The sequence below is a fragment of the Anomaloglossus baeobatrachus genome, chromosome 9 (genome assembly GCF_048569485.1).
Source record: "Anomaloglossus baeobatrachus isolate aAnoBae1 chromosome 9, aAnoBae1.hap1, whole genome shotgun sequence".
Classification (NCBI taxonomy): Eukaryota; Metazoa; Chordata; class Amphibia; order Anura; family Aromobatidae; genus Anomaloglossus; species Anomaloglossus baeobatrachus.
In genome coordinates this window covers 152,044,422-152,056,181 of record NC_134361.1, presented here as the reverse complement: position 1 = coordinate 152,056,181, position 11,760 = coordinate 152,044,422, and the positions used below count along the sequence as shown (strand labels likewise).

General features: G+C 44.7%; 1 protein-coding gene across 1 annotated transcript in view; it reads left to right on the top strand.

Annotated features, from left to right (window-relative positions):
• The first annotated feature begins 571 nt into the window (after window positions 1-571).
• LOC142251850 (protein Wnt-11-like) overlaps window positions 572-11,760 on the top strand; it is a 98,997-nt gene continuing 87,808 nt past the window's right edge. Inside the window, exon 1 of the mRNA XM_075324898.1 lies at window positions 572-631. Coding sequence (XP_075181013.1) covers window positions 572-631 — 60 coding nt within the window. The remainder of the gene's footprint in view (window positions 632-11,760) is intronic.

The window sequence follows — 11,760 nt, the reverse complement described above, 5'->3', positions numbered from 1 at the left end:
TTCTGCAAGCCTGCAGAGCCCCGGAGACCACTTGCTTTGGGTATCCTCTCCTACGAAATCTGTTGGTAAGATCAGAGGCATAGTTCTCAAAATCAGAGTTTTCACTGCAGTTCCTCTTGACCCTCATGAACTGGCCCTTGGGTATCCCGTTCTTAACATGGGTAGGGTGAAAGCTGTTATAATGCAAAAGGCTATTTGTGGCCGTTGGCTTACGGTACAAGGTGGTAATGATGTTTTCGCCTACCCTGGAGATTCGGAGGTCCAAAAACTCTACCATCTCAGTGGCTATGTTAGAAGTTAGCCTGATGTTAAGAGTGTTGTCGTTGAGGGTAGTAATAAAGTCCTCACAGTCCTCCAGGGACCCAGACCAAAAGAATATAATGTCATCTATATACCGAAACCAACGAATCACATTGGCTTTGTAATGCTCTAGAATGTACACCTGTGTCTCCTCCCACCACCCCAAAAAGATATTAGCATAAGGTGGCGCACAGCATGCCCCCATAGCAGTCCCGGACGTCTGCCTATAGTATGTTCTGTCAAAGACAAAATAATTCCTATCAAGTATCAGATGAAGAAGATCCAAGATAAAGGAATCATGTCTTCTGTTGCCGGTAGTTCTGTGGTCCAGGTAGTGTGATACTGCTCGTAGCCCTGCCTCATGATTGATGGAGGTATAGAGAGCCTCAACATCTAGTGTCACCAACAAAGTATTGGACGGGACTCTAAGATTGGTCATCTGCTCAATTAGATGGGTGGAATCCCTCACATAGGACGGTGAGGATTGCGCTAGAGGCTGAAGATAGAAATCCACATAGATACATGGCCTTTCGAACAGGCCACCAATCCCTGAAACTATAGGCCTACCCGGAGGTTCCAGGCGGCCCTTATGCATTTTGGGGAGCATGTAAAATGTTGGTATAACTGGGTATTTTGTTGTTAAAAAATTCTTTTCTTTCAGGGAAATGATGCCATGCTCGTGGGCCGTAGATAAAAATCCATCCAGATTTCGTTTAAAGGTGCTAGTGGGGTCCGAAGGCAATACTGCATAGCATTCTCTGCTGGAAAGTTGTCTCCTAGCCTCTCTAACGTACATCTCTACTGGCCACAGTACTACATTCCCCCCTTTATCAGCCTCCTTAATGAGAAATTCCTGGTTATTATTGAGTTTAGACAAGATCTGTCTTTCACCTACTGTAAGGTTATTACCCCTGTTGTTATCAGGTTTAAGTTTTTCAATGTCCTTACAGACTTTATTGAAAAAAATTTCTACAGCAGGGCAGAGGCTGAGGGAGGGTGTAGCCTGTGACAAAAGCCGTCCCGTGAATGGTATTTTCTCACCGGTGTCTCTCTCGTTTTCCTCCAATAAATCCAGAAGGTCATTAAAAACTTGGCGGTCCTCAGGTGGAAGTGTGTCGATGAGTTCAGGGCGACTGTAGAGATACTTGAAAGTAAGCTGTCTGTAAAAAAGGTACACATCCTTAGTAATGGTGAACTTATCCATTTTGTTCATAGGCGCAAAGGAAAGCCCTTTGGCCAATAACTTGTTTTCTGCATCAGATAGCTGATATGTAGACAGGTTCACAATTTGCAGATCATCATCCTTACCCTTCACCAATTCCGTCTCCGACTCCTCATTTCTCTTTGAGGAGGCGACTGCAATGGATGGGCTCCGCCGATTCTTCTCCTGGTACCTCGTTTTCCGGCGACCCCTCCTAGTGCGCTTTCCTGATCGCTTGTGTCGGTGGACAAAAAAAAAAAAATCACTCGAGGAGGGTTCAGAGGCTACCGGAGTAATGTCTGGTTCCCTATTGGCTGGTCTGCGCCTATTGCCCTTGTGGGACCACCTGTATGCCTTATTCTCAGCGTAATCAGTCTTGTCTCTTTGAAACTTGCTTTTTTTCCCCCTAATAATGTCTTTCAAAAATATCAAGGATTCCCTTAAGTTTGTTTTGGAATGGAATCACAACTGTTTGTGAATCCTGTTGGTACAAAATATGTTCTTTGTTCTTAATTTCCTCTTTTAGTTGTGAAAGAAGTAGGCGGTCATGATCAATTAACATGTCCAGTAGTATAAAAGAACATGTTTGTAAACCCTGCTCCCAAGTGATCCTGTACTGGGTATCAGTCTCCCAGGCCGGGAATATTTGAACCCTAAGACCTCTGGGTGTGATTTTAAGTTTTTTGTACTCTTCAAGAGTTCTGATGTTCCACCATACTTTCACTACCCTCTTATGTAGATTAATTAGGTCCTGTGTGAGCTGTTGGTTCTCATCCTGGGGGCCAGCTGGTCCACCAGTGGCTCCAGAGCTCACAGAGGCACCGAACACGTCAGATGATTGATTAAGCCAGGCTGCCTCCCTTGCTGCCAGATCCATGTGATATCTCATGTTAAAGTCTGCGTTATTTACTCAAAAATACTTAAACCAAAAACCTATTTTATACAGAAATATATAAGCAGTGTAGAACACTATACAGAAGGTGTGCCGCCTTCCAGAAAGGTATACAAGACAACCTGGAGAGGAGAACAACAGGGGAAAAGGGGAAGGGCACCACCTAGTGGGATCTCCTGGTATACTAAACACGTACTAAGAAAGGGGAGGAGAAAAGGTATACCAACATGGGATCACCACAACAGTATGTAAAGGATAAATATTTTATTGATACACACAGAAACAAGAAACCACATGTCTCCACACTTGGAGTATGGGCACACAATAACACAATTAAAAACACTTAAAAAGCCAAAGGCATGGACACCATACACTCCAGGAAAGGTGACATATAAAGAATACAATGTCGATACAATGAAGGTACTCTATAGAATATTGCACAAAGGCCCGGTCCCAGAATTGGTCTATTTATAATGGTAATGAGACAGAAACTGTATGATATACTACACAGAACAAAATAAATGGGATGCAAAATTGAAAAGTCGCTGTATAGATATAAACAGATATGTCAACACCTGCATATAAAGGATCACACGTATTGCAGTAAGTTACCCCTATATGTAGTGACCACGGAGGTCAATGAGTCGTATAGTGAAGACCTAGTGGTACACCATATGCATACACAGGCAAATTTATAGCTGATCAGGGTAAAGGCAGCACGCTGTGGGTACGTATGGAGGTTAGACTAAATCTGCAAAACATTTGATATAATACAAATGCATCAACAGCAGGCACCACATACAGTCAGTATCTCCGGTATATGCGGATATACACCATGCCTATTACCCCTATAATAAACCTATTAATGCAGCATGTGCAATATAGACCAGTATATGGTTAATATAGTGTACACAAAAAAAAACAACAAAAAAAAACAAAAAAACCTGCAGATATGTATAAAGGTTTAAAAAAACCTGCGCAATATATTTAGCATGTTTGCAAGTATATCAATGAAGGGCAACACAATCAATATCAATATAGGACCAATGAGTGTAAAGGGAATATACCTCATGCAAACAAATATCCCCAGCAAGTAAAAAATATATAAACCAAGCCTGTAAAGATAGGGCCAAGAAGCCACTAGGGCCATACAAGGAGGCCGAGGCAGGGTTTTAAAGATTTAGGCTAGAGATAGTGCAAAAGCGGGACCGTACCAACTACCCCAAAGTATAATGGCAGCCATAAAGGGGGAGTAGATAGAGAGAGTACCGACAAAATTCCTGGCGTGGAACCCCACGCGTATCGCCACGTGTACAGTGGCTTCCTCAGGGGAAAGAAGGCAGTGTGCAGTGGTATTGTGTGTCCTATTTAAGGACCGATCATCAGTACTCACCAGTGTTGCAGCTGGGAGATCCTGGGCAGTGAGCATGGAGCTCCAACTTGCTCAGTCACATGACGTGTAAAAAAAAAAAAAAAAAAAAAAAAAAGGCAGCCAGTGCTTACAGCCCAAACACAGCATTAAATACGGCGCATAAGATAGATATAGAGTAGCGAAACGGTCTATAGGAAATGATATTATGATCTCAATAAGGTATTAAATCACATTCTATAAAATAGGCTGTTCGAAACTATGCGCATGCGTCAGGCACAAGGGGAGGAAGAGGGCTAAATTTAACCCTATCGTGGGTAGAACATTTAGATGGAAAAATGCTTTAGTACAATAATCAAGGAGAATAATGGATATGCAAATAGTCACAGATACAGCGAAAAAACAGAGGGTTCCACATATATCTGTGTCTGCAGTAAATCTGGATATGTAAGCAAAGTTGGATATTGCTTAAATGTGTATACATGAATACAAATTTCCATGTCAGTCAAACATAAAACACATATGCTAGTTATTTCAAAAAACGATTGTCCCGAAATTTTATATAGACCTAAATGACGTATAATATGCCATAAGGTCCACACGCTGGACACAGTGGCCACTGGGGTTCCTTGTGTAACCGACAAGCGGTACTCATGTCCCCAGATAGGTGAGACAATATGACCCTAATATGGACACTAAAACAGGGGAGCCAGAAGTGGTTATAGTGGGTACGTCCACTAGATACATATATACAGATGCTGAGGCTCACATACCCTTATAGACATGGTGATGTAGGATTTAAGAGAGACAAGCTTGACCCATGTCAAAAGGGGATGGCTAACAGTGACTCCTTATGTAGCCATCAGTCAGTGGAGACTATGTGAGTCATAGGTAGCCTCATGTAGCATACAGCTTGTATATAGCCTATATACAAGCTGTATGCTACATGAGGGTGCCTATTGCTATCTGGCTCTGCACTGTGCTATATACAGGCTGTGCTATATACAAGCTGTATGCTACATGAGGGTGCCTACTGCTATCTGGCTCTGCACTGCGCTATATACAGACTGTGATATATACAAGTTGTATACTACATGAGGGTGCCTACTGCTATCTGGCTCTGCACTGTGATATATACAGGCTGTGCTATATACAAGCTGTATGCTACATGAGGGTGCCTATAGCTATCTGGCTCTGCACTGTGCTATATACAGGCTGTGCTATATACAGTCAGGGCCAGAAATATTTGGACAGTGACACAAGTTTTGTTATTTTAGCTGTTTACAAAAACATGTTCAGAAATACAATTATATATATAATATGGGCTGAAAGTGCACACTCCCAGCTGCAATATGAGAGTTTTCACATCCAAATCGGAGAAAGGGTTTAGGAATCATAGCTCTGTAATGCATAGCCTCCTCTTTTTCAAGGGACCAAAAGTAATTGGACAAGGGACTCTAAGGGCTGCAATTAACTCTGAAGGCGTCTCCCTCGTTAACCTGTAATCAATGAAGTAGTTAAAAGGTCTGGGGTTGATTACAGGTGTGTGGTTTTGCTTTTGGAAGCTGTTGCTGTGACCAGACAACATGCGGTCTAAGGAACTCTCAATTGAGGTGAAGCAGAATATCCTGAGGCTGAAAAAAAAAGAAAAAATCCATCAGAGAGATAGCAGACATGCTTGGAGTAGCAAAATCAACAGTCGGGTACATTCTGAGAAAAAAGGAATTGACTGGTGAGCTTGGGAACTCAAAAAGGCCTGGGCGTCCACGGATGACAACAGTGGTGGATGATCGCCGCATACTTTCTTTGGTGAAGAAGAACCCGTTCACAACATCAACTGAAGTCCAGAACACTCTCAGTGAAGTAGGTGTATCTGTCTCTAAGTCAACAGTAAAGAGAAGACTCCATGAAAGTAAATACAAAGGGTTCACATCTAGATGCAAACCATTCATCAATTCCAAAAATAGACAGGCCAGAGTTAAATTTGCTGAAAAACACCTCATGAAGCCAGCTCAGTTCTGGAAAAGTATTCTATGGACAGATGAGACAAAGATCAACCTGTACCAGAATGATGGGAAGAAAAAAGTTTGGAGAAGAAAGGGAACGGCACATGATCCAAGGCACACCACATCCTCTGTAAAACATGGTGGAGGCAACGTGATGGCATGGGCATGCATGGCTTTCAATGGCACTGGGTCACTTGTGTTTATTGATGACATAACAGCAGACAAGAGTAGCCGGATGAATTCTGAAGTGTACCGGGAGATACTTTCAGCCCAGATTCAGCCAAATGCCGCAAAGATGATCGGACGGCGCTTCATAGTACAGATGGACAATGACCCCAAGCATACAGCCAAAGCTACCCAGGAGTTCATGAGTGCAAAAAAGTGGAACATTCTGCAATGGCCAAGTCAATCACCAGATCTTAACCCAATTGAGCATGCATTTCACTTGCTCAAATCCAGACTTAAGACGGAAAGACCCAAAAACAAGCAAGACCTGAAGGCTGCGGCTGTGAAGGCCTGGCAAAGCATTAAGAAGGAGGAAACCCAGCGTTTGGTGATGTCCATGGGTTCCAGACTTAAGGCAGTGATTGCCTCCAAAGGATTCGCAACAAAATATTGAAAATAAAAATATTTTGTTTGGGTTTGGTTTATTTGTCCAATTACTTTTGACCTCCTAAAATGTGGAGTGTTTGTAAAGAAATGTGTACAATTCCTACAATTTCTATCAGATATTTTTGTTCAAACCTTCAAATTAAACGTTACAATCTGCACTTGAATTCTGTTGTAGAGATTTCATTTCAAATCCAATGTGGTGGCATGCAGAGCCCAACTCACGAAAATTGTGTCACTGTCCAAATATTTCTGGACCTAACTGTACAAGCTGTATACTACATGAGGTGCCTAATGCTACTGGCTCTGCACTGTGCTGTCTGGGTCTGCACTGTATTATATATGGCTGTGTACTACATGAGGATACCTAATGCTATTGGCTCTGCACAGTGCTATATAGGGGCTCTGCACTACATGAGGGTGCTTAATGCTATCTGGCTCTGCACTGTGGTATATAGGGGCTATATACTACATGAGGGTGCCTAATGCTATCTGGCTCTGCACTGTAGTATATAGGGGCTGTATACTACATGAAGGTGCCTAATGATATATGGGTCTGCATTGTGCTATACGGGGGCTGCTTAATGTTATATGGGGGCTGCATAGTGTATATGGGGGCTGCATAATACTATATGGAGGACAATGGGGGCTTCATAACACAATATGGGGGCTGCATACTACTATACCCCCAGAGTTGTATGTCCCCTCCACCCAGGTGCTGTATATCCCCTCAGAGCTGTATGTTCCCTCCACCCAGGTGCTGTATACCCCCTCAGAGCTGTATGTCCCCCCCACCTCAGAGTCACTGCCCTCCTCTAGAGCTGTATGCCCCCCATTGCTGTATACACCTTTCCTCAGTAATATGGATTCCCCCAGTAATGTGTATGTCCCCAGCCTCTCTTGTGATGTATATACAGCAGTGTTAGTGTGCTCTATGTGCGCCCGTGTCTGTTAGACAAGCGGGGAGGTGAATGAGGCTGTTGCCGGCTTCCCAATATTAGAAATATATATACAGGATAAATATATAAAAATAATGTGTATGTGCATGTATGATGTATATCTATGTATGTCAGTGTATATGACTGTGTATAGATTTATGTCTATTTATGTGTTTTTGTGAATTTCTCTATAAATAAGTATGTGTACGTATGCCTGTATGTTTATGTATCTGTGCATGTCTATGTGTGGATGGGGCCCACTGAGACTCTTTCGCCCAGGGCCCACAAAAACCTGGAGCCAGCCCTGCCTGCACCGACCGCGCCGGTATTCAGATGTATGCGTGTCTTTCAGGCGCGCATACATTTGTACAGTGCGGCCGATCACAGGAGGCAGAGCAGCGCTGCTCAGCCCCGCACCGTGAAGTACCGTCTTCACCGGGGATGCAAAGGAGCGCGCCTCAGTCCTGCACCGGCATCATCATCACCGGGCCGCAGCTGCAAGGATGAAGAGGAGGATGCGCAGGCACAGGTAAGCGCTCCAGAGGAGACGAAGATGTACTTTTATATGAAGGGCTGCAGGTGGGGGAGGAGCAGTGTTATTTTACAAGGCGCATTAACAAGCGGTGGGGGACTTTTTGGAGCATATTATGGGTCAGTGGGGGACATAATAGGGCAGGGGGACATTATAGTGCAGAGGGGACATTATAATGCAGTGGGGAACATAATAGGGCAGTGGGGAAGATAATAGGGCAGTGGGGACATTATAGGGCAGTGGGGGAAACTATAAGGCAGTGGGGGACACTATAAGGCAGTGGGGAACATAATAGGGCAGTGGGGGACACTATAGGGCAATTGGGGACTCTATAGAGCAGTGAGGGACACTATAAGGCAGTGGGGGACACAATAGGGCTGTGGGGGACATAATAGGGCAGTGGGGGACATTATAGGGCAGTGGGGGATATTATAAGGCAGTGGGGGACATTATAGGGCAGTGGGGGACATTATAAGGCAGTGGGGGACATTATAAGGCAGTGGAGGACATTATAGGGCAGTGGAGCCATTATGAAGCAAATTGGGGCATTATAGGTTAGTGGGGGACGTTATGAAAGAAATTGGGACATTATAGGGCAATAAGGGACATTATGAGGCATCAAAGATTGTGGAAGGCAGCATAGTATAATGAGGAGGGGGGGATTTATACAGGGATGTAGTTTGGGGGACATTTTGGAAAGGGGCACTTTGTGGGGCTATTTTGGAGAGGAGCAGTGTGTGGGGATATTTTGTGCAGGAAGCAATTAACAGCCCCTTCTGATTCCACTTATTTTCCCAGAAATTCTTAAATAAATGGGGCCAGGATGAGGGACATAATTACTATATGGGGCCAGAATGAGGGACATACATTATTAGTTTATGGGGGCACTTGGGGCATAATTACTGTAGAGGCAAATTAGGGGACATTATTACTGATGAAATATAAGTTACGGTAATTTTGAGGATACTGTCTCCAATGGGGGAACAAGAGTCTGACGTGATGTAGAAATTGGGGAAATAGTGAGGAATGTGCTCTGGGAGTGATCAGCTATAGGTGACTTATTTTCTGTAGAGTCACGTCATGGCAGGAAGAAGTGATGGCGGTCAGCACCGGATGAAGAGAAAAAGCGAAGATGAATAAAGTCAGCTAGAGACGTCACTGGTAAGTCAGTGTGTTACATGAACACACACACTATACTGTACACTATATACAGAGCTCCTGTGTATAATGTCACTGGTGAGCACTGTATTACTTATACACTATATACAGAGCTCATGTGCATTATGGCACTGATGATAATATTAGTGTAATTAGCATTGTAGTTTTTATTCATGATCATTATTATAGTATTATATGTCCTTGTGTGGTAGTAATATGTCGTCTGGTCATGTTGTACTGATATTTGTCTCGTGTGTGGTATTATTTGGTCATTATGTGGTGTGGTAATAGTGTCACAGTATTTCTCCCTTGTATGTGGTTGTATTCGGTCACTATGTGGTCTGATTATGGTGTGGCAGTATTACGTTCTTGTATGTAGTTATAGTCGGTCATTATGTGGTGTGGTTATAGTGTTGCGGTATTTCTCCCTTGTATGTGGTAATATTCGGTTACTGTGTGGCCTAATTATGATGTGGTGGTATTACTCTCTGGTATGTGGTTGCTTTTGATCACTATGTGTTGGTAGTATGTTATCTGGTCATAGTGTTGCGGTATTTCTCCCTTGTATGTGGTATTATTCGGTCACTTTGTGGTCTGGTCACGGTGTGGTGGTATTTCTCCCTTGTATGTGGCTGTATTTGGTCACTGTTTGGTGGTAATATGGGGTCTGGTCACAGTGTGGTGGTATTTCTCCCTTGTATGTGGCTGTATTCGGTCACTATGTGGTGGTAATATGTTGTCTGGTCATGGTGTGGCTGTATTTCCCCCTTGTATATTGTATTATTCATTTTGGTATAGTGGATTGTGTTGATTAGGGAGGTCACTTTTTCCCTCTATAAGGGGGAGATTATTTCCAGTAGAAATTAAATACTTAAACATTTAACCGCTCCCTGCCCTGTGACTATTACACTGCAGTAAATATGCACTTACAGAGGTTCTCCAGTGAAAACAAGTAATCACCTTTACTAAGGCCACGTGCACACACTGAGTATTCAGTGTGTTTTTTACCTCAGTATTTGAAGCCAAAACCAGGAGCGATAAAGTCAGAGAAAAAGTGTAATAGAAACACGGGCACCACTTCTGTATTTATCACCCATTCCTGGATTTGGCTACAAATACTGATGTAAAGGTACCGTCACACAAAGCAACATCGCTAGCAACATCGCTGCTGAGGCACAACTTGCTAGCGATGTTGCTGTGTGTGACATCCAGCAACAACCTGGCCCCTGCTGTGAGGTCGTTGGTTGTTGCTGAATGTCCTGGACACACATCGCTGTGTGTGACAGTGACAGAGCAACAACTAAATGTGCAGTGAGCAGGGAGCCGGCTTCTGCGGACGCTTGTAACCAATGTAAATATCGGGTAACCAAAAAGCCCTTACCTTGGTTACCCGATATTTACCTTCGTTACCAGCGTCCGCCGCTCTCAGCTGTCAGTGCCAGCTCCCTGCTCCCTGCACACGTAGCTGGAGTACACATTGGGTAATTAGCTCAATGTGTACTTTGGCTAGGAGTGCAGGGAACAGGGAGTGTGAGAGCGGCGGACGCTGGTAACGAAGGAAAATATCGGGTAACCAAGGGAAGGGCTTCTTGGTTACCCGATGTTTACCGTGGTTACCAGCGTCCGCAGAAGCCAGCTCCTTGCTGCCTGCACACGTAGCAGAGTACAAATCGGGTAATTAACCCAATGTGTACTGTGGCTAGGTGTGCAGGGAGCCAGCTCTAAGTGGTGTGCACCGGTAACCAAGGTAAATATCGGGTTGGTTACCCGATATTTACCTTAGTTACCAAGCGCAGCATGCTTCCACGTGTAGCGACGTTCCAGCGATCCCTGCCAGGTCAGGTTGCTGGTGGGATCGCTGGAGCGTCGCTTAGTGTGACATCTCACCAGCGACCACCTAGCAACTTACCAGCGATCCCTATCAGGTTGTATCGTTGTTGGGATCGCTGGTAAGTTGTTTAGTGTGACTGGGCCTTAAGACAATGACCAAATACTGAACGTGTGAACGTGGCATAAGGACAAGTGAAAACTTATTCGTCAGTGGGGTCTGATTGCTGGGACCTGCACCGATCGTGCAACTTTTATCCCCCATTACAATGGAGCTCGTGTCCAACTCGACCCCTGATCCATTCATTCCCTCAGTGTCTGCGAGCGCTGTGCTTGTTATTATCCGATTGCTCCACAGAGGATGAATGGAGCTGCGGTCACACATCCTACCCCACAGAGGATGAATGGAGCTGCGGTCACAGACCCCACCCCACAGAGGATGAATGGAGCAGCGGTCACACATCCCACCCCACAGAGGATGAATGGAGCTGCGGTCACACATCCCACCCCACAGAGGATGAATGGAGCTGCGGTCACACATCCCACCCCACAGAGGATGAATGGAGCTGCGGTCACACATCCCACCTGCCACTGCAAAAAGTTCCCCAATCTTCCGATCGGTGCAGTTTCCACTGGTCAGGTTCTACTGATCAACAAGTTATCACCAACCTACCCTGTGGATCGGTGTTAACTTGTTTTCACCAAAGACCCCATTACTGCAAACTACTATTAATTGTACATCCCAGTTATGGTGCACAATATAGATGTGCAGGAGCCGCCTGTGTATATGTCGCGGGCGGAGGAGGGGACGCTGCGCTCTCCCACTGCTCGGGTCCGGCTGCTGCTGCTGCTGCCGCTGCTCGGTGGTGGCTCGAGCGGTGGGCCGGATCTCGGGGACTCGAGTGGCGTTCCTCGCCCGTGAGTGAAA